We start from the raw sequence: 24,256 nt of genomic DNA, 5'->3' as shown, positions 1-24,256 counted from the left end.
CTCATAATGGCCCCGAGGGCTGCAGCCTTATCTCCCTGCTAGGTGGAAAAGTACACTCCATCCCCGATGTTTCATCATCATCTTAATCTGAAACTCATGACATGCAGTTATGCCTTCAACCACATGAACCTTAACGTTCCTATTCTGGGGGCGAACATTCAGCAAAAATAACAGATCCACAAGCTCACAATGCATTGTGGCACGTTGAAGTTGGAAATGACGTTGGAAATGGTCTAATTACGGCAAATAGATTAGGTGTGGATGGGCGGGAAAAGGAGCAGACAAGAATAGAGCCCGGCCACAGGCGGACCACAGTAAATGCAGTATATTAGGGTTTAAGTGGTTAATAGTAGTTAGACTGCTGAATACAAGGTTTCTGCAGACTTCTATTCTTCTGTTTCCTCAAATATCTGGAACTACTTATTAGCTGCCCTGCACAGCATTGGCCAACAAATCACACACTCACTCAGTCTCTCTACTCACCAGGACACTGGTGGCTCCGTTGGCCAGTGGGCCGTAGGTGATGTAGGAGTGGCCAGTGATCCAGCCAATGTCTGCGGTGCACCAGTAGACGTCATCAGGCTGGTAGTCAAACACCAGCTTGAAGGTGGTGGCAGCGTAGAGCATGTAGCCACTGACCGTGTGGAGCACTCCCTGAACCAGATAGATAAGGGATGGTTAGGGGTGGGTGTGTGTGTGTGTACTTGATGCCGCGCTATGAGCTTGTATATCTACTATTTTTGAATATCTAAAGTGTAAAATAATGGTTCGAATCTTAATTGACACAGATGCTTTCCGGGTCTAAATGGGTTAATCATATCGCGATAATCAAAATATGCGCCACTTTTGTTAACCACTGTTAACGCCAGGTTCCCTACTCTTGCAGGGAAGGTTTGACAAAAATAGCAGATCTACTAGCTATTTCTTTCAGTCATTTCATGAAGAAATCTAAGAAAATGTTATTAAATAAATAAATTAAATTCCATATATTAGAAAACAAACATTTAAGAAGTAGTGAAAATAGCCGATCAACAAGCTCGGGCAAACGTCCAATTTCTATTTTGGGTCACAGGCTGAATGGTTTGGGCCAGTGATGTTAATAGGTTTTTAATGTAATGAGTCCCGGGACCGAAGGAGGGTCTTTCGGATGAGTCCCAGGGATATTTTATGGGTCCCACAAAAATTCAACGCGTCATGTCATTTTTGACAAAGTGCAGCATTTAACTTGAATTGGTTATTATATGGTTATGTTCATGTTACGTAGAAATGTGTCTGAAAGAAATGAACCACAATTCCAAATCTTACAATTTTAATACTTCCAAATAGTCATGTGACGATTTGATTTTTTTTTAATACCGAACCGGTAATATCGGATGTTGACCACTTGGGGGCGCAGATAGAAGCTTTTACAGAGTCTTCATAATCAACAGCCACCTGTTATTTTATATACATCGATAATATATAGATCTTCTCAGTGAGATGTCTCCTGTTTGTACTGTTACTGCTTCTATGGAATGGGGGAAATGGTCTCTGCCGTGCTTGTGTTTGCTCTGCTGTACAGAGAACCAGTGGACTGGGTCAAAAGGGATTGCTTGTAGATCGGCTACTTTTGTTTTGAACGGTTGATCATAGAGGGACGTGCCGCCCCTCTATGGATGCGGGAGGGCAAGGCACAGGCGGCCGCGGTGGTCCGCTGCCCCGGCGGACCACCAAAGGGACGGCGCCGCCACGAAAACACTATAATCAATCAAACAGTTAGGCAGCCTAGGCTACATACATACTATCTCAGATAGCAAACATGCTAGGCTAGCTTGCTTCCTCCGTGTTGTAGTTGAGCCAATAAAAGTTATTTGACCATGTTCACCACAACGTTAATCGTCGCTAATGTTGTAAAGACGCAATGAAGACCTGTGTGGCTTCTAACACGTTGTCCAATGTCCACCACATCTATAAACAATAGCGCGTGTATCCAGTTGTTATTGAATGAAGAGGATGAAGAGGACAGGGGGAGAGTGGGAGAGGAGGCGGGGTCGCTGTCTGAGCAGTGAGCACGTCACGTTTCTGCGCCGTGCCTTGCCATACACGTTCTGTGGGGGAACCCTTTTTGGTGTATCACCTAACACCCTGTGCCACTATGGTCAGAGAGCGGCCCGGTGCTACGCTAAAACTCAGGCACCCATTGAATTCTGTGACCATGCACGGACATACAAAATGGCATTCAAAACACACTGTCGTTAGTTCTATCGTCTGTTTTAAGACTTTCTACGCGGATTTCATTTGTGTTAACATAGCGTAAAGTAGCATGCCTTCACCCATGAACTAGGGGTGTCTTCAAAAATTCGACGAATCGACGCGTCGTTTTAAGCCCCCGGAATCGACGCCAATTGTTTGAGTCGAGCCGTCAAAAATATATTATTTTTTATCACACCGGTGCTGTATGAGAGCGCTGGACTGTCATGTTCTTCCTATTTAGTCCATACTTCCTACTGCTTGCAACTAGACTTAAAAATAAAACCAGTTCACGTGACTTGAAAGTTGCCTTGATCATATAACAAGGTGCTCTTATTTTGAAACTAACCGCTTTGAAAGGAAATGCGTCGACTTGTTGTTATTCTACTTGTTAAAGCTGACCAAGAAGCAGCAGCGCGATGCGCTTTCACTTTCACTCACTGCCGCTGACTCGCTGAGTGTGGCTCTGTGGTGGTGGTCTAAGGCAGAGGACTGCGGTGGAGTAGAGGACTTCTTAAAAAGTTTTAGATTATGACAATTTGCTTGCATTGTGATGCAGCCGTGTGCCTTCTCTGCATCGACGCAGTGATGTTACATTATTGTTACCTTTAGCCTACTTTGGTGTTGTTTTTCCTCCTGAAGGAACAGGGCTAAATCGTTAGCATGCTAGCGCTTTAGCCCTGTTCCTTTAGCCTTGGAGAGGCATACAATCATTACAACCAGGCAGTTTTCAAAGCAGAGATCAATCCACCAATCATAGTGGTTTACAACAGCTGTTGTACCGGTACTCTATCAATGCGTCGCGGTCGCGCCTCCTCTCCAGTCATTAAAGCACAACCTTTTTTTTTTTTTTTACACATAAACGATTCGTCGACGCGTCGGATTAACCCCCGCGACTCGAATCGACTTGATAAATCCTGAGTCGAAGACAGCCCTACCATGAACAATGGTGGCGTCTGTGGACTTTTTAAAATATATATTTTTTCGCGACGTGGTAAATTATTTTCACGTGGACTCCAATGGAGGCGATGCGTCCGTGGGACCCCAGAACACTGACGTGAATGCGTCAGAGACGCGGGACGCGCACGTAATGACGTCACTGTTGGGCGTAGAGTGTTACGTACCTTAGGTTTTCCAGTGGAGCCACTGGTATAGAGAATGAACAGAGGGTCTTCAGAGTCACACCACTCTGGTTCACACTCATCTGATGCGTCGCACACCAAGGTGTGCCAACACACATCCACCTCTGGGTTCCATGGAACCTGGTGGTAGAACACACACACACACACACACACACACACACACACACACACACACACACACACACACACACACACACACACACACACACACACACACACACACACACACACACACACACACACACACACACACACACACACACACACACACACACACACACACACACACACACACACACACACACACACACACACACACACACACACACACACACACAAATACACAAACAAATGAACCGACAGAACACAGAGGCAGTACACATAAATATGTGTACAATTTTGTACAAATGTGCAATTTGTACAAAAGATTTACAAACAGACAAGAGGCAGAAAAACATAAAACAATATAAGCACTAAGCAGCATAGAATGACCCCCCCAAAAAACATACGTGTCAATGCGGTCATGAATGACCAATCATCAACAAAACAGTCAAAACAACTAAAAGTCTCTACATTGTAAATAACACAAACCAAGAGTGAGAGAAAACGTTAGTTTAAAAACAGACATGCCTCTCTACCTACGGTCACTAGAAATGAACAAAACAAAAAGTGAAGAAAGTGTGACTATAGCACCTAATCAGTGATTGTGCATGAGCGCGAATTAGGTTGGAGTTACAAAAAAGTTACAACCATACAAGCAGGTCACTAACTTTTCCATATATTTTATCAGAACGGGGGCGAACATGTTGTGAAATCAGGGCGTGACTAAAGCCTAATTTATACTGTATGACCCGTTGCTCGCCAAAAATAGCCTAACTACAAACTCTGCTATTTTTAGAGAGTGACACCATCATATGACAGAGTATACAGCAATTAAATTCAGGGGATAAGATACCACCGGGCAGCAGAGACGGGATCACTATAAGAAACAAATGAGAGTTCAGGGTTCATAAATACAATTACTTTGAGTGCTTGGTTTAGTCCAATTGGTACTTTAAAATATTGATCAAACCCAGAGAGCCGAGTGGATTCAGTTTGATTAGCAGCTCGTCCCAGTTCTGATCCCAATTCGCCGTTGCTCACACAGACATACATTTCCCAAAATGCAGTTCTCAGGGTTAGACGCTAAAATGTAACAGAGCCAACTAAGTACTATGTACTTTAAAGTGTGATGGAGCCCTGTGTTCTTTCATTCAGCTATAAAACAAAATATATCTAATTTCAAATAAATATGTATCTATTTTTCTTTGCACTCGCTGCCATTTTTCACTGAACCAGTGGCTTAAAATGTGTCTCTAGAAACCAATGGGTCATGGATCCCTTATATATTTTACAGTCTATGAGATAAACACACTGGGCCAGAGAGCAGGTTGTGTAGTTTATTAGGGGCTGTTAAGTATGACATCATTTTGTAGGCAGAGGAGAATTTCTGCCCCCAGTTTCCGTGAATCTTTTTACTATTTTTACTATTTACACATTTTTCTTCTCTTTGTTGTTGAAAGGAAAGTGTTAGAATTATACTTTAGTCGTTATTTTTGTCTCGGATCTGTTGAAAATAGCGAGGGACAGAAAATGCTCTGGGGGCAGATTCTCCTCTGCCTACAAAATGATGTCATGGCTTAAAAGCCCCATAGGGAGGTCAGGCACGACATCATCAGACAGATTATCAGGCTGCTGAAGGAGAACATGGGTTCACCTCTGGTCCCTGAGACAAATGGTGTAATGACCTAGTTTCCTGATAAACACAGAGTCAGAGGTCTGCCACCCGTTTCTTGATACAGTGATATAAGTGAGCAAGTGTATGAACACAGAAATATGAATCTATACAAATGCATGTGAATCGGCACGTTTATTTTCTTTTGTACAAAGCACCATTATATTTTCTCTGGGGTATATTCTTGGTCATCCCACAGGGTGTTGAATAAATCCAGTAGGAACAGGGACTCATTTGTGCTTTAATAAAACCACAAACTAAAATGTATTTATCCAGGCATGATGGTGATCGAATTATATTCTTAACAAGCCAAGACAAACATGACAGACCCCTGATTCACTGTGCCTGTGTGTGTGCGAGTGTGTAAAGGAGAAAAACCACTAGATAGTTAGCAAAGACACACACAGCTCCACCCTTGAGAGACAGCTGGTCACAGGTTGTGTTACATTGTGTTCATGTAACACCTGGGACAAGCACCGGTGAAAATCAAACACGCCTAAGGATACTTTTTTAAACTCTACTGAGAAGGAGAACAAACCAAAGAGTGTTAACAAATGGCAAAGAAAGATAAGTGTTAGCCCCCAAAACCCACCAAAAGAAACAGAATTCATACTTTATTCCATCAATCGAAATTTGGAAAAGGTCAAGGTTTTGTTTCTTTACGTCATCATCAATAGTAATGTCCAAGGTTTTTGAGACAAACATTTTCACGTTTATTAAGATGTCAGGATTCAGTTTGCTGAAGCATGCAGGAGTAATAGGTGTGAATTCTGCTTTCTGGAGTGGATTTTCACTTAAAACAAATAAAGGAGTTAGTAATTTCTTTGCAGGGGAGGAGTGTAAAAATACCTGGGGTACAGGGCGAATTTTCTTTACTTTCCCTGTCTGCTTCTCCTGCTACAGGGATTGATGGATGGGAGGAAGGAGGAGTTAATAGGAGAGGAAAATGTGTGTCAGAAAACAAAAATCATAAATTAACCCAAAGAGAAAGAAGCAGGGCCACAATGTCATCTGTAATCATGACAATGAAACTAGGTTTTAGTAGTGCAACTTAAATAAATAAATCAAGATGAGCTTCTCTGGGGGTTAGGCTAAAGTCAAAAATATTTGGCTATCAGGTTTGTCCATTTAGATCCATTTGAAGAGCTTCAGGGCACAAGCACTCATTTAGTTATTTGCAAAGTCCCAGTGCCTTACAAATGAGATTTTGAGTAGCTAGAAGACGCTTTTGGAGGGACTAATTAATGTGCAACACGAGTGATTCGTTAAACAGGCATGGATACAGCCTGATCCAAGAACATTATACAGTACAAAAAGTCCCGAATTCTGAAGTGAAAAAGGGTTCCAGTGAATGACTGGGAGAAAGTTACGTTCATCGACCATGTACAGCCACTCTGCAAAGCAGGGGGTATGGGAGCAAAGCAATGGTGAATTTTATTAGGATAAGATGAAAGCAAAATAATATGTAATGAAAAGGGGAATAGTTCTATAGTCAGGGTAAAGCAGTCTTCATGCACTGTTGATCTTTGTATAACACCTTCCCAACACATTCACTGGTGTACGCTCTAATATCACATATAGGTTGTTAGTACTTTGTGTGTGAAATGACTGTTTGGTTCCCTCAATAGTCAAGACTCTATATCACTGGTTCTTAATCTTTTTATTTTCAAGGACCCCCAGTTTGACACCCGTTAGGCCACAGACCCCCATTTGATACAATGTTTATCTCTGAGGACCCAATCTACACTGTCAAATCATAATGTTGATTTAGGAGGTTAGGTTAGAAGCCACGTAAAAATTGAACATTCCATTACTACACCCTCTGAGTTACTAACCCATAGGGATCTATCAATACTTTCTCTGGGGACCCCTGGAAACCCCCTCAAAGACCCCTGAGGGTTCCCAGACCCCACATAGTGGTCTAGCTCCTTGGACATGGAGGAACAGTGGGCGTAATGTTGTGTATGGTAGGTTATGTTAACGGTTCCTCCACGTCACACACAAAGTGACCCCCATCCCTTCAAGGTCCTAGGCTCTCTCTTTACTGTAAAAAAATCCTGTAAGGGAGAACTTTTGCACTCAAGAGTTAAATTAACTCTCATAATTTTACAGTTTACAGTGGTCATTTACCTGTAGGTCTGGGCAAGATCTCTTAGCAGGTGGAGATTGAGAGCCCTGTGGAATCTCTCCTGGTTCTTTGGAGAGGTGCTTCAACATAATGCACCTCTCCACTGGGAAACCTCTGAGGGAGAAGAGAGATTGAGAGATAGAAAGAGAGAAATGAGTGAGAGAGGGCCAGGAAGATACTTTAATTGAATAAATGGATCGATAACACGACTGCCCAAAAGTATTTCTCAAATGCCATCATCTTGTTGTATTTGTGAATAAATCAGGCTATAGGCACATGATAAACCTTGGGCACAGCTACAGTACTTCACTGAGGCTGATATGCCTGCCCTTGCTTGTACATGCTCAGGAAAAGATGAATAATCTATACATGAATATACTGTATACTAGCTTATATAAACAGTAAAGCACATCATAAGCATGGCCATTATCCCAAATAGCCTAGATATGAATACAGTTAAGATCACGTCTTTTCAGGATTACATGCATTTCTGCAGTCCTCGTCTCGAGCGTGTGTGCTTGTGTGTGAAGGCAGCCAGCTTACTTGTCTTTGCATTTCTGTAGTGCCTCGTCAGCTATCAGCTTCAGAGTGATCAGCTTATCTCCTCTATAGAAACCGTCTGAGAGAGAGACACACACACACACACACACACACACACACACACACACACACGAAATGGAGTAGAGAGCAGAAGCAAACGACAGAGTGAACAGAAGAAAGAGACACAAAGAGAGAGGAATGACTACTAAGGCTGATTCAAAGGCCCTGTGGCAGTTCCAGAACCTCTGCTGATGCTGCAGGGTCTGTACGCTCATATAGGGATACCCACCTAAACAGCTTGTAGGTCAGATCCAATAAACGCAGTTCTCCGCATTGATACACAATACGGAGATATTGTTACTATGCAAAGCTCCACCGGCTGTCCCTCCGTCCATCAGTCAGTCAGTCTGTCCGTCACGTCACACTTTTGCCCTTCTCTTATCTCCGGAACCGTTGCCCCTATCCATGCCAAACTTTGCACACACACTCCTTGGATGGCAACTCACAACCTCCAGCCCATTTTTGGACACTGCGCCTACAGACTTTGGCCTAAAATCACGCAAAGCATACACAGTATCTCTAAAGTCATGTCATCAACAAGGATCTGTCCCATTTCCCATATTCCCTCCTGATTGGCTACGATTGCCTTCTAAAGTTTGTGTATGCGACGTGACGGTCGCTTTTCTTACTGGTACAGAACTAGTCTATACCTGTTCGAAGTTACCAGTAAGACTCCCTAATCGGGAGATAAGCGACCGTCAGGTCGCAGCGTGATTTTAGGCCAAAATGTGTAGAAGTGTGGAAAAATGTGTATGTAAAAATCGGCCTGATGGTGGCGCTATATGGGACAGATGCATGTTGATGAGATGAGTGTAGCCATACTGTGTACCAATTTGCGTGATTTTAGGGCAAAATCTGAACACCCAAAGTATGTGCAGAGTTTGGGTTATGCGCTGTGCAAAGTATATCAACTGATGGAAAGTAACTTTGTACTTGGTACCTGCAACAGTTCCAATACACACGCTCGCACGCACTGTTGCCACGAGCGCTCACACACAAATCTTAAAGTCTCGCTACACAAGATTTCAAAAGCGTGTTCAAAGATCTGCGTCCTGTAAACAATAATGGCGGCTCCCTGTGGAAAATGACCCTGGGAGTACAACAAACTTTGAGCGCTTTGTGCCAAGATGTAGGCTGGCCTACCCCATGTGTGATGTCTGACTGGCAGTGTGTTTGTTGTTTTGTATTTCAATACCCTCCGGTGGAGAAATATGGAATCCAATGATTCCAAATGATATATTCATCCTATATGAAAATTGGCCAAGGGCGAACCACGGCCATGTCCCTCTATAAAAAAGGGTTAGGGTTAGCATAAATAGGGACACAAGCAGACGAGTACAATGGGTAATCTAACAAAGCCACCGACACTATGACTATGAGGTCCACCATCTCAATCACCTTGCAAAACAATTAAAGAATGGCTGTATAAACTATATTATGGATATAAAGTTTATTATAATTGGTTGTAAGTAAGACTCTTCAGTCATGTGTTAACAGACTGACCCCTGCTGTTTTTTTATAACCTGAGGAAGTTGTCTCTCATTCATAAAAAGAATGGGACCCTAGTGAGAATTTAGGTCTGTATCACCAATCAAGCTCTCATAAGCCTCTTTACAAGGTACTAAAGTCTCGGCTGGCTGTCAGGAAACCAGTTGCAATGAATGGACCCAGCTAGACACAGTGATCAGCTTACTGCACCTCCATGACTGAACAACACTGTGTGTGTGTGTGTGTGTGTGTGTGTGTGTGTGTGTGTGTGTGTGTGTGTGTGTGTGCCAATCGTCTTGGCCTTTAGGCAATTCATAGTTGGAGTTGGGGTTCAGATTAGTAGTTTAAAGGTTTGGTTTAGGGGCTTGGATTGGATCTGACCTACAAGCTCACAATGCGGATTTATGGTTCACACTGGTAAAAAAAATAGCAGCTAAATAAATAGCAATAAATGTAAAATACAAGGAGCAATACAAACGTGTGTGTGTGTGTGTGTGTGTGTGTGTGTGTGTGTGTGTGTGTGTGTGTGTGTGTGTGTGTGTGTGTGTGTGCGCGTGCGTGCGTACACGCACAGATGGAGGGTCTCCATAACCAGCCTTGGTAACAGAGGATTAAGTGGTCCAGGCCTAGAGGTTGGCTCAGCCACTGTAATCCTGCTAATCACACGTTTATTACTGCTTTACAACACAGTCAGCACATCATGTTACACCCCTCAACCAGCCTCCGAGCTCAATCACAATCACTTCCCTGAAGCTCAATCACAATCACTTCCCTGTCTGAGGTTTACAGTGGTTAACTGGTGTAGTGCCAGCCAGGAGCATTTCAACTTGATCTCAGTGTATCTGGTGTCATGAATCAAATACAGTATATGGCTGCAACTTCTGCTTCATGCTACTGTGATTTTACAGCCTGGACCAATGGCTTTTTCACTGGTTTCTCTGTTTCCAGAATACTGTACATCTATGATGTACATACTGTATATGCTGAACTTGACTAAGTGGAACTTAAACTTGAGTACCTTGATTCTATACAGCAGGGGTGCCCACTGCCCACACTTTTTTGACTAGAGAGCTCATTTTAAAATGACCAGCTCAAAATTATCTACCCAGCCACCCAACAACAATGTACAGAGGGGGCTTAAAGGAGTAGTTCACCCCCAAAATGACTTTTTTTCTATTGATTACTCGTGCCATGGAGAGTAGAGTTCAATAATATTTTTAGTTTTTTGTCGCATTCCTAAGACAAAAATGTGAGAGCAATAAATGTACCCCCATTTGTTCCGGATGGGGACCCGTTTCGAAACGGGTCCCCATCCGGAACCAATGGGGGTAAATTTACTCGAATCAAATTTTTGTCTTAGGAATGTGACAAAAACCAACAAATATTATTGAACTCTACTCTCCATGGCATGAGTAATCAATAGAAAAAAAGTCATTTTGGGGGTGAACTACTCCTTTAAGAATAGCGGCACTGGTATTATATATAAGACAAACTCACTTAAATAGTAGGGGAAAATAGGGAAATTGTGGGGGGAAAAGTCTTGTGGTAGGTGGTAGGTTTTTGGGTTCTTTGTAATGCTACTGACTCTTGAAAACAAAGCATTACATTAGGGGTTTACCTACTTGAGAAGTCATAAAGAGAGCTGACAGGCCCTCAAGTGTACAAAAAAAAGGGGGGGGGATTGTGATTTGTGTTTATAATTTAATTATATTGTTAGGGGCATGTCATGTGGTCTGCCTGCACAGCCTTTGTGATCTCGATCTACCTTTTGGGCACCCCTGCTATACAGGCACATGCATAGACTTATTTATACTTTGTCGATGGTGTTTCACACAAAAAAAGTTAGTTTACCAATAACCTTCGGGTGGAGCATCGTACAAACATGAACAGAAACAGACAGATGAAATCGGAGAACCTGGCTTTTCCTATGTGTATGTTGAGTCAATATTGTCTGTGGGTATATCAGAGTATATCAAAAGTGCTTCACAAGAACAATGTAGGTGTAACAAATAGATTTTTAAATAATAACAATAATAATAATAAATGGCCAGAGGTGTTTGTTTTATGACATCATACAAATAGTGTCACGAGTTATGATTTTTAGAGGGGACATACAGTACATACAAACCAAGCTCTAAAAGTGTAGCTCTTCATTTACTAAAACATAATACTTTGTGGTGGCCAGGGGACAGGTGTGTGGTTACTAGTGGGCATGATCAGACGGTTTAAGTAGAGAAACTTCCTTGTTGTCATACTAGTATTACTCTTTATATTCACTGTTGGGAATATGTTGTAAATATAATGCCATGACGTGCGTGTGTGCGTGTGTGTGTGTGTGTGTGTGTGTGTGTGTGTGTGTGTGTGTGTGTGTGTGTGTGTGTGTGTGTGTGTGTGTGTGTGTGTGCGTGCGTGCGTGTGCGTGCATGTATTCCTCACCTGCTGTGATTAGCAGTGAACACTGGGCATCTATGATCCTCTCACACAGAGACTCTGCAGAGAAGCCTGCGAACTGGAGACATGAAAGTGCACATGAAATTGTGTTGAATTAAAATGTTTTTAAATTATTGTTCTGCACTGAATGTTTGGCATTTAGGCTTCATGAAACAAAAAATGCACAAGGCAGATATAACAAATAATTTAACCCATTCAGGCCGGGTACACATTTTAGTGTATGGGAGGGGCTTACAGTACATGTACAGTATGTTGCAACATATTTGTTTTTGTAGGCTAAATGACAATGTCTGGTACCTATAATCAAAATGAATAATGTACCCAAAATAGGCCAAATTTTATACTTTCAAATCAAAATGTTTAACAAATGGTGCAAATAGATGATCCACAAGTTCATAACACATCGCTCACAACGTGTTGTGCGCTTGTAGATCTGCTATGTGATGTCCACTATTTTGGGAATTATGGTAAAAAATGTAAGAACATTTTTCAACATGGAAACGATTATTCGAAATAATTGTGATTATGTAATAAATGTGACTGGGGCTCACACAGACACAATAAAATGAATGTCTGGATGTCTCTATGTCTGGTCCCTGCTGTACTGAAAGTCCAGGTGACGAACTTCAGTGAGTAACTCATTTATGATGGGTAAGCAGCAGTGTTGATTACGTCGACTAAAACTATGACGAAAAATGTTTGTCGACTGCGTTTTTTTCACTGACGAAAACTAAATAAAAACTAAGCTGTGATGACTAAAACTAAGACTAAATATATTGACAATTCCGTCAACAAAGTAAAAACTAGACTATAACGTTATGGAAGGACTCGTGGAGGAGAAAGTAATTTTATGTTTGGTTGCCATCAGGTGTTATAGCAGATCTACAAGCTCACAACGCGTCGCGCTGTAGATCGGCTATTTTCAGCATGCAACCAAGTGTAAAATCAGTCATTACAATGTCATCAAGGCCTGCCAAAATGCATTTTAGTTGACTAAATCAACTGTAGATTTAGTCAACTAAAATCTTATATTTAGTCGACTAAAATAAGACTAAAACTAAAACTTTTCAGGTGACTAAATTATGACAAAAACTAAATTATATTATATTCAAAAGACTATGACTAAAATTAAATCAAAATTTGCCGTCAAAAAGAACACTGGACTAAGCAGCCTGCTGCTACAAGGTAAATGACTGCAGTAAAACAACTAAAGAGCTTTTTCCACGTACTGTATGAGCAGCGACCATAGAGAATGGCAGTGGTGAGTGGTTACAACTCTATTCACTCCAACTCAAGTCCTCTTCTTTGCATTAACAGTGGATGTCAAGAGAATTCAAACTAAATTCAACAACTTGATTACACAATCAATGTCTGTGCACCAGTGATTTGATTTATATGACATAACTCTCGACACGTCTCGTTAAAAAAGGCACAGTTCATGAATGGAAGCGTTGTGGAAATCATTAACGGAATTATCCGAAGTGAGCTAGATTAAGTCAGTGAGAGGTTCCAAATGTCGGTTTTGTTACATTTCAGCACTACATGCGTTAGTTGCTACCATTGTGAAAAGCCCTTAAAGATGATTTCAGAATGATGGTTCTTATGAATTCACATAATATTATTAGCTGACCACTATGGAGTGCACAGCTCCGATGCGGACACAAGCCAACATGGCTACGACCAGCTCCACCACCATAGGCATGTAGATGGACACATGGTCTCCCTTCTTCACTCCTGAAGACATAGGATGGACAGAGGGATAGACAATACTATAACACATACTGTATTTGTTATAGCTTGAAGATGAGTTGCGAGTCGCGACAAGAACAGCAGACATATTTATTGGAATGAAAGCAGGTTTACCTATGTGCTATACACTGTTCATTTATCCATTTTCAACTCAAGAGGGTGTACAAAATGTACACTCAAAATTATATTTGTGTGTGCTCAAAGTTAAAGGATATTACATTACATAATATAATATGTGTAATATTACAGTATCATATGACATATTTACAGAAGTACCTTGTGACTTCAGGACGTTGGCGAATCGACAGACACTGTGGAGTAGCTCTCTGTAGGTGACTGTCAGTTCATCTCCAGGCTCATTACCTTCCCTTCAAACACACAAACACACATTTTCCCTCCATGTCACTTCCAGAAAACATTTAGATTTAGTTAGTACATTTAAACACAGATGAACATGCACACACACACACACTTCTTACTGCCATTACACCTGAATTACCCTCTGGAAATCAATCTTTTTTAGAGAAGATTATCTTATCTTATCATCTTCTCTTACAGCACATGCCAAGCAATGTAAGAGTGTATTCTGGGTTTATCTGAAGCTTTCATCCAAAGTGACTTTCCTTCCAGTAAGTGCTTACACACACACCTCCAAGTACTTCACCACATCATTAAACAAATAACAGGCAAGCACATGCACTCACACAAAGTAGTAAGACTTAGACTTTCAATTTAACCACAAGCGTGTGCACACACAACTCTCATTACGGACCACCAACCACTCAAACTGTCTCTTTAACCACACTGATCGGTACAAACAACCACATTAAAACACAAACGCACGCGTGCACACACTGCAGCCACAATCAATCCTGTCCTGTGACACTGTTTCATCTTAAAACCAGGTTTCCCACAGGGGAAAGAAGGGACAATAATTCAGCCTAGTTGTGAAATACAGGCTGCATACCAAACTTTCCCCTTTTTACAGAAGAGAAATTAGTACAGAGGTTTTTAAGTGAACTCTGCAGTTGCAAAAGTATCAGTTGCGTTCATGTACTTGGCTGACACACACAGGTCATGTACTTGGTTGACACACACAGTTGCTCAGTTAAATTATACAGTACGTCTCCTCAAACAAATTTGTTTAGATGTTCACTGCACAACCAAAGACAAGTACACAATCCAACTTAAAGTTATACTATGTAACTTTTTTAATAAAATAAATCTTAAAATTGTCCTAATTATTAAATCGCTAAAGTTTTAGAACACCCACTCTGTTAATTTCAGCTCCCAAAGCCTTTTCTTTATATGTGTTCTACTGAGCCCTGGTGGCCGTGACCGGGGCTGTTTTTCCCCGGCAAAATTACGTCATATGCATCATTCTGTACACGTGTCTCCCTACCGGCCAATCACAGCCCAGATCATACACTGCCGAGCTCTTCAGGAAGTACACTGCAGTGTTTACACTGGTCTAGGAGTTTAGCATGTAAGTCCCCAACCGCTGCTCGTAGAGGGACACGAAAGACCTCTACGGATAGGTCTCGGCGAGGCGGACGCGGTGGTCTGAAGGTCTGGTCCACGGCGAAAAACGGCCGAAAAAAGCAGACGCGACCTCGGTTTGCTATACCGCTACTGATCACTAGTTGAGCAACTTACACAGTATAACTTTAAGTATACACACCTGGCAAAAGTAACATTGGTGGCCTCATGTTAAAATGTACATTACATGGACACACACACATTTACTGTATATTGTGCGGTTTGCTTTACCAAGCATGACTGATCACTCTTCAATGGACTCAAAGACATGCACGCATGCATGCACACAAACATGAACAGACACACTTAAGTGCAGGCACATATACACACTTGTTAAATGGCTGTGTCCTGAACAGACACTGAAGGAGATAAGCTGTGATGCTGTCTCTTATTATTAAATAAAACTGTCTGTGTCTCTGTCTGTCTCAGAGAACTGTCTCGCCCTCTGTGCCAGACAACAGACAAAACATAACTGGCAAGGAGACGGAGACAGAGACAGATATGAAGAGAGACAAGAGGGTGAGAGAAAGTCTGAGGCAGAGAAATAGAAACAGACATAGAAATAAAGCTAGGGACAGTAATAGTGACTGATTGAGTGAAAAAAGCACAACTGACAACCTGTACGACAACCGTCATATGGTTTTGAGCGAGCGGCACTTTTGTGCAATGAAGTATAATTTAGGTTAGACCTCTTCCAATGTGGCATCCCTAGTTTGGTCATGTCACTCCAGGTGTGTCACATTGCAACGCTTTGTGAGCTTGTCGACTGGCTAGCTTTAGTTTCCCACTTAAGTCTTAAGTGGTTAAGAGATGAATGACTGTAGTAGGTGATGTGGTGTGTCAAAGACACAAGGGTGTATCTGTTAATATGCAGTGACCTGCTAACTCCTATGCAGGTGTAGGGGCAAGGTGGGCATAGAATCTTCTGCAACACTGTGCTGTAGCTAAACTACAGCATGGATTACTGCCCACTTTTCAAGGATTGCATGTAAAGATCAGCCCAGGCCAACTGTGAGACTGCCTTGCCTTGTGTAGTGTTGTGCAAGTATATCTCCTCAAACAAGTTTGTTCAGATTTCAGGTTCCTTGCAGCTTACTACAGCTCTGTCCAAGAACTGGTGTCATACGACGGAGAGTACTTTGTGAACTGGTGTTCCAAGAACATCAGTGAAAACCCTCTGTGTGTGTGTCGCTCTCTTGCTCGCCCAGGCAGTGTTTTTGTGCGTCCCAGTTGGAATGAAAAATGTTGCGTTTGCCTCACAGCATGAGTATGTACTCCTCTCAGCAGAGAGACTATGTGTACCAAATGAGTGGAACCGCGACATACAGGCCTTTATTCACACACAATGCCAGGCAGAGGAGACATATGAACGCGGCGCGCACACACACACACACACACACACACACACACACACACACACACACACACACACACACACACACACACACACACACACACACACACACACACACACACACACACACACACACACACACACACACACACACACACACACACGTATTTGGATGTTTTCCACAAAGCACAAGTGCTCTGCCAAAAATACGATACTTTTGATTGATTGATTTAATACTTTATTAACTCACTTACTGCCAATTTAAAATGCCCCTCGAGTGGCACTAGTGCCAGAAGCCTCCATAGACTCCCATGTAATTTATAGTGCACAGATCATGCACGCCCATGCACAGATCATGCACCATGTTTGTGCAGGCTGTTCACAGCTTTCAAACAAAAAAAAAAGATTGGAAATCCGTTCAGGCATTCATGATTTATCAGCCATAATGTTTTCTTCAGATGTAAACAAAAATGGCTGCCATGTTTGAAAGATGGGGTTGTATGGGGGGTGGAACATGCAAAATCGCGATTGAAATCATGTTTACTAGATTTAATTGGGTCCAAAAAAAAAAAAAAAAATATATATATATATATATTTTTTTTTTTCTAAGTAAAAGTCGCCCAAAGTCGCTTGGCAGGGAACTCCATAGTGAGAAAGTTGCTCTAAAAGTCGCCTGGCACTGTATGAGTTAAAGGGATATTACACTTTCAAAGTCATTTTATCGTCTAATCAGGCTTTTATGAACACCCTGAACAGTTTTTAATTTGCTTGATTCAATATTTAGATATTTGATGTAAATGTTACCAGGCCCGACACGCCCAGGCCCTCTCCACATACACACCCATTGTAACTTCAAACTCCATTTTAACCGTGATAAATTCATTAAAAACAACCATTATTTTTTCTGGTGACTCAAACTACCATCCTAATACGTGAGCAGGCCGTGTTTTTTCGATAACTTTTTTCATTTATTTTTAATAATCCATTTTTGTATTAAATATTTTTCATTTTCCCAAATAATTATTAAAAATTAATGAAAAAAGTTATCGAAAAAACACGGCCTGCTCACGTATTAGGAGGGTAGTTTGAGTCAACAGAAAAAACAACGGGTGTTTTTAATGAATCTATCACGGTTAAAATGGAGTTTGAAGTTACAATGGGTGTGTATGTGGAGAGGGCCTGGGCGTGTCGGGCCTGGTAACATTTACATCAAATATCTAAATATTGAATCAAGCAAATTAAAAACTGTTCAGGGTGTTCATAAAAGCCTGATTAGACGATAAAATGACTTTGAAAGTGTAATATCCCTTTAACACGATTGTTAAGTAAGTACAGTCCTCATTTCAAAAGTACAGTCAAAACCGGGTTTATTTTTTCCGCAGGCTGCTCATAGAAAGCAGCCAAATAGATGTATTGAGGACATATTGACATTATACATTTTGTCATCATCTATTATCTGTCTGAAATGCAAATACAAATTTGGAGATGACTGACATCACTGATACCACCGCCATGCTAACAGCCACATGCTGAATTTGGGGATGACTGATATCACTGGTACGTCTTAAATCCTACTATCCTACAAGCTGATACTTTCACCTCACAACAGGCAAGGACTAGTATTAATCGATCGAATGTCTGTCTGTCCACTAAGTGTGAAGTGAGCGTATGCAAGCTTGAGGATCGTTCAAGCCTCACATGACATTTTGGCTATCCAGACTATAAATAGGCAACCACACTGGTACCAAACAGATACACAATGTGTATAAGGACTAGTAATAGCTAAGCTTGAATAAACTCTATTTTTCCAGACCCAGTCATTAGACACCACCCATTCTGTAACCAAAACTGACTTCCTAACAGTACTCGTGCTGCTTTCTGGCTGTTTTGAACAATAGTTAAGCCAAATCATGCTAGGAAGAAATGTTTTCTGGCTGATGTGAACAAACAGTGAGCCAAATCATGCTAGGAACAGATGGAATGAGGCAGAGCAATCATTTGACTTTTGTCTAGAGTGCTTCATGTGGTGTTACTCAAAACCATTCGCAAGAGTCTGTGTGCACATATTTATCAAGCCAACACCCGCAACCTATAACACAGTGACAGATATTGTCAAGTGGAGCAGACAAGTCAAGAGAGGAGAGCCGAGTGCATCACTGTGGCTTTCACACAAGCTCTGTAACCTTTAAGTTATTCAGACATTAACCGGTAGGGCCGGGATCCTTTAGGATTTTAATGTTTAACTTTAACCTTTTAACGGTCTGATTCCTTAATGGTTCCCTTTAACAATTCCTATAGGGGGTTCCAAATGGTCCCTTACAGCTGTGTAACTTAGAGAGTGTACATGTACATGGAACCAACCAAACGGACAAGTATTTGAACACTCAGTTATGGTGGTTCTCAAGATTAAACATCTTGAGGACCAGCGGTATTGTCTAGCAGACGTTAAGTCCACATACCAGCTCTAACAGTGTGATAGCCCTGTGAATTTACCTGAGTGATGAGGGGATATGTGAGAACACTTAACCCGACATTCTCCTGTTTATATGCTCCTCCTACTACATGTGTGAAAGGCAAACATCAGGCAATGTCCCGACCCTGATGCCCACACCTTGCAGATATGTGAAAAGAGTGAGGTGGGCTGCTACATGTGGTCAACACAACACTGCGTGTGTAGCCTTTGTGCCACTGCAGTATTGAAACAATCAATTATTCAAAGATATTCAGAATCAATTAGCACTATATGGGGCTGACAGCACACTAGGAGTTCACGCATTGTACATAAACTAGAAATTCGCGGCCGCTGTGCGGCCGCTCCATTTCTAGACTTCACGTTGATGTATAGACTGATTGATTGATTGAAGAGTTTAGCACTGTTTGCAATAGAAGACGCAGTTACAATACACAACATTGCCACACACACACAGTCCCATTCCGCGACCCACCCGTTAACCTCGCCCACCAGGCTTACCCACCCGTGGGTCGAGACCCAGTGCTTGGGAAACAATGCTTAAAACATCATACACACACAGTTTTTATAGAAGCTGTTTGTATCTGTCGCTCTCTATCTCCGAGGCATTAACGCACACTCACTCACTCACTCACGTGATTACCTTGGGCTGTTTATCATAACAGTAGCCTAAACATTGACGAGCGAACCAAGACAGACAGAAAGACAGACAGTGCTAGTGGAGTTCCCTTTCAGCGGTGAAAAGCTGGATATATGCTTCGCCGTATGACGGTGCGTGTCGAGCATAGCAGACATGCAAGCTCACAAAGCTGCAAGTTCGGACATGTTGTGAGCTTGTAGCTCTGATATTTTCAATGCGTGACACCATCGTATGACAAATACAACTGCACACATCAGCGGAGGCAGAACGCATCAGCAGCAACAAGCTGTCATGACAGTGTCAGATCATGATACAATTTTAAATGATTATGATTGGTTTTAAAGGTCGTTCTACTTTATCCAAATAATAATATTAATAATAGGCTTAATAACAGCATTTTCCGATGGCGACGGCGTGCAGGGATGATCAACTATGGAGTGAAAATAGAGTGGGATGCCATAGAACGCACGCACGGCTGTGGGCTATTTAGCCTACTTTAATGCATGTAATCACGGGTAACGGGGCGGGCGACGGGTCCTTTTTTTGACTGGGCGGGTCTGGTTTCGATTTTTATATAATCACGGGTAGCGGGCGGTCCATGCTGTAGTTGGGCTTATGGTCGTCATTGTCACTGGAGAAGAAAAATACGTGTTGATGCTCTTCTTGTTGTAGCCGGGACTGTGTTGTAACGTTCCATCTGTGCAGTGGAAGTGTAGCGTAGCTCACCATGCACTGATCCCATAGCCTTGCACTGATCCCATAGCCTGGGAGTGCGGAAGGTTTATTCTATAGGCTGGCACCATGCTGGCACCATGGCGACGGCTAGCGAATTAGCGGACGGCATAGAGTTATGGGCGGTATTCCGTGCGTTCTACCGACATCTGCTCTCCGACATCTGCTCTACCTATGAGTTGAAGTGGATGTGAAGTGGGCGTGAATGGGCTTGGAAGTGGGATGCGGCTTTAAGAGGAATGTAAATATTAGATGTCCATAATCCGTTGCTTGTCTACATTCACTGTGCTTGAAGACGCTACATCTCCTAAGAACGTCAAAATGTGTTGATGTAGTTAAATACGCATCTCTACAGCAATGCCTCCTTTGCTGGAAGCAAAGGAGGCATTGCTGTAGAGAGGGAAAAGAAAGCGAGACAGAGCACTCCGAGCAGAGCGCCAGGACGTTAAAGTGTTTATGAACAGGTAGCCCTATATCTCCTATTGTGTGAACAGCAAACAAAGGGAGTGTTTCTTCCCAGTCTCTAACACTCAATCAAGGAAAGAAGTTGCCTGTTTGGGTAACCAGACAGCTAACTCCAATACTATTATCAGAATATTTATTTTACTTAAATCGAGAAACCGTTCAGGTCAATGGCTGAAGTGTATATCACACACACACTATAAAAAGTGACCCCATTAATAGAGCACAGCTCTGTTAGCACTTAGGCCAGGGATAGATGGAACAAAACAAAAAGAGACATGGACAGTCTCGCACACAGACAAAAAGACCCTGAGGACATAAGACTTGTCCATTACTAGGTGGAGTTAAGAATAAGAGCCACTTTCTATTAGAAGTAATCTTGCCTAGAGCAGGCAACTGAAAAATACGCACACTAAGAAATAAAGTAACAGGCTAGAAATGGGGACCGAAGGTTACAAGAGGAGAAGGGAGGCATTACATAAAAGCTCTGACAGCAATGTTCTAAAGGATAAAACATTGAGAGAACTTGATTGAAGAGACATTGCATAACACTGATATTACAAACATAACTCTTCAAAGATCCACTTTATGGACAAATAGGTGCTTTTAATTCATTCGCTCACACATATTCACAGAACCAGCATGAAAATCGAACCAGGGGAGGCAAACAAAAATCATTCAATCAAAATTCACACTTCTGGGGCACCCGGTGGCCTACCAGTCCAGACAAATACCACTTAGGCTTGGTGTAGACGGACAGCGTGTCGCTGGTTCGATTCCCAATCCCAACCAACTTTTCTGTGTGTTACTCCCCATCTCTCTCCCCATTTCCTGTCAGTCTACTGTCCTATCAATAGAAGGCATAAAGGTCCACAAACATATCTTTGAAAAAAAAAATCACATTCACAATTCTACTTTCATGGGAAATGAGGGACATTCATATATTTATATATGGATGGAGGAGGTGTGGAGGTACTTCTTTGGCCTACTGTCTGTGTGCAAAAGATGTAATGGGAATCGGTCCAGCGGAAGTATACACACACACACACACACACACAGTAAAAGGAGAGAATATCTGAGGAGAGATCTATCTCGAGAGGAGAGAGATGATGTTGAGATGCGAGGAGTAGAATTGGAGCGGGTTGTTGCTCCTCGCGGCTTGGAGCTTTTGTTTGAATGAGTAAAGGTACAGTTTCATGACGGTACACTTCACTGGTACAAGTTCAACTAGAAGGATACCTCAACAAAGCTTTTGTGCTTGTTTTGTTTCAATTGGGTTCCTTTTTAACTCATTACATGAGATAAAACACAATGACATACTTTGGCAACATCCCCCTCTGATTCCACTCCTCGCTGTTGAGATAGATGATGTCGATTCTTCTTACTAGTTTGTTTTTTCGCTGTACACAACAGTACTTTTTTCTTTTGCATACTTTCCAGTAACTTCTAACCTTAACTGCTGTGCCGCCTCTGGGCGACTGATCCATATATCTATCTATGAAAGATAGCAACACTAGAGGTGTCAGAGAGATAAGACAGACAGAGAGAGAGATGGAGAGGGAGGGGGGTCAATAAGAGAGAGTCTGAGTCTTGAGAGATATAGTCTCTCGATTACAGACTTCTGCAGTGCTACTGCAGTGCTGCAACTGAAAAGAGGACAAACTTTTCTTTGACAATGGCTAGCCAGATTGGGAGAGATATGACAAGGGAATATGCCACAGAGAAAGAGAGAGGCAGAGATGGAGTTAGAGAGAAAGAGAGACAGACAGACAGAGGTGTGCATGTCATTTCCAAGCCAATTTTTCCTCGCTCGTTCTGGTTCACAACGGGTTTTACAACAAATGCAAAACTTAAAATCACAGACAACCATGCTGACAGCAAAGCCTTGAGGCTTGTGAGCTGATGGCCTCATGCGTCATCAAGCGAGCCATAGTAGACGGAATGTGAAACAAAACGAGGGCTCCCGGAGTCCCCGACCTTCACTGGTTTACTTGGGAATAGCTTACACTTGGCAGATACCGAGTGTGAAGAAAAGAAGGGAATGTGAGTGAGAAAGACAAGAGGATGACTGTAGATCCATTCATAGTCTTCTCTAAACTCCTCTGTTGGCATTCCATCCCATTGTTCTGCAGAGGCCCTCACACACCGAACACAGAAACACAATGAGTATACACTATCCCTTTATAAACCGAGTTACACATGGATAAATTAACACTGAGAATGTTACTGTGTACCAAACAGGGACAGAGAGAGGAGTGGCCAAGTGGCCAACCACACCACACTGGCCCCATTTAAACCCACTCTCCCACACTAACCAGTAGAAGGCCACTTTGTCTCCCAGTTTCCTGTCGTGGACATTGCGGTCCAGGAGGTTGTAGCAGATGTTGGTGCAGGCTCCCTCCATGCACTTGATGAAGATCTCGCCTTTGGTCACATCAAAGTTGTAGTCCAGCACGCTGCCGGTGTGTTTCGTCTTCCAGAAGAAGTCTTTGGCGATGTCTCCCCAGAACTCTGGAGAACAGAATAAACAGGGTAAATGAGGAACTAGGACCGTTGCTGAATTGTGAGAAAAAACGTGACGCACGCTATAGAGTATATAGTATGCATGGGTAATAAACTATTGGGAGATATGAGCTCATCATGCTGCTGTAGTATCAAAGAACAGTATACTGTATTAACACATACAGTAAGGTAACCACACAACAATAGGGCTGGGCACAGTGGACGGCATGGACAAAACTAAATATCACAATATTTTTGACATCTCATTCAAGGGTAAATATAATATCTATATACAGTAGTGCTGCCCAGCTCCAGTGACAAATGCCTGTTATTTACAACATACACAGCTGTAGTTCAAAATTCCATTTCACCCCTTCTACTTCCTGTCAAGAATCAGGACCCCCCCCCCCCCCACACACACACACACACACACACACACACACACACAAAGCCGACTAAGGGCAAGTAATCACAAATAGTTTTTTGCAATTATGTATGCTAATTGTGAAATTGAGCAACTCGTCGGACCTTGGCCTCATCGCCTCACCATTTACACCTCACCATTTACACAAGAGTTAATATAACCACACACACACACACACACACACACACACACACACACACACACACACACACACACACACACACACACACACACACACACACACACACACACACACACACACACACACACACACACACACACACACACAGTTATCCCTGCAGTCTCAATGAATGGGAAAACAGGTTGGATTTTACACATCTTTACACTGTGTAAATCATAGCCTGCAGACTATCGTAAACGTAAACTAAGTGTTTCGTTAAATATCTTTGTAAACAATAAAAATAATCTTTGTCTCAAATCACTCCACACTCAAAACACTCATCTTGTGAAGAGGAGCACTACAATCAGTGCCAGAAGTCAATAGCATGCATGTACAGTACACTCACAGAAACTCAAATATAAGTTATTGGCAGAGAGCACAGTCAGTCTGT

General features: G+C 42.2%; 1 protein-coding gene across 2 annotated transcripts in view; it reads right to left on the bottom strand.

Moving 5' to 3' along the window:
* LOC308291093 (acetyl-coenzyme A synthetase, cytoplasmic-like) overlaps positions 1–24,256 on the bottom strand; it is a 41,223-nt gene that overhangs the window by 15,150 nt on the left and 1,817 nt on the right. Inside the window, exons 3-11 of one of the 2 annotated variants that reach the window (XM_080733007.1) lie at positions 23,074–23,269; positions 13,838–13,929; positions 13,443–13,546; positions 11,798–11,870; positions 7,817–7,892; positions 7,276–7,387; positions 5,995–6,042; positions 3,354–3,491; positions 484–654 (exon numbers count right to left, since the gene is read on the bottom strand). In XM_080733007.1, the coding sequence (XP_080589133.1) occupies positions 484–654; positions 3,354–3,491; positions 5,995–6,042; positions 7,276–7,387; positions 7,817–7,892; positions 11,798–11,870; positions 13,443–13,546; positions 13,838–13,929; positions 23,074–23,269 (1,010 nt within the window). The remainder of the gene's footprint in view (positions 1–483; positions 655–3,353; positions 3,492–5,994; positions 6,043–7,275; positions 7,388–7,816; positions 7,893–11,797; positions 11,871–13,442; positions 13,547–13,837; positions 13,930–23,073; positions 23,270–24,256) is intronic. The other variant, XM_080733008.1, reaches the window with a different exon arrangement.

This window comes from Nannobrachium achirus, assembly GCF_963921795.1.
Source record: "Nannobrachium achirus genome assembly, chromosome: 9".
NCBI lineage: Eukaryota > Metazoa > Chordata > Actinopteri > Myctophiformes > Myctophidae > Nannobrachium > Nannobrachium achirus.
Note: the sequence above shows the minus strand (reverse complement) of the source record. Positions and strands in the feature narration are given on the sequence as shown.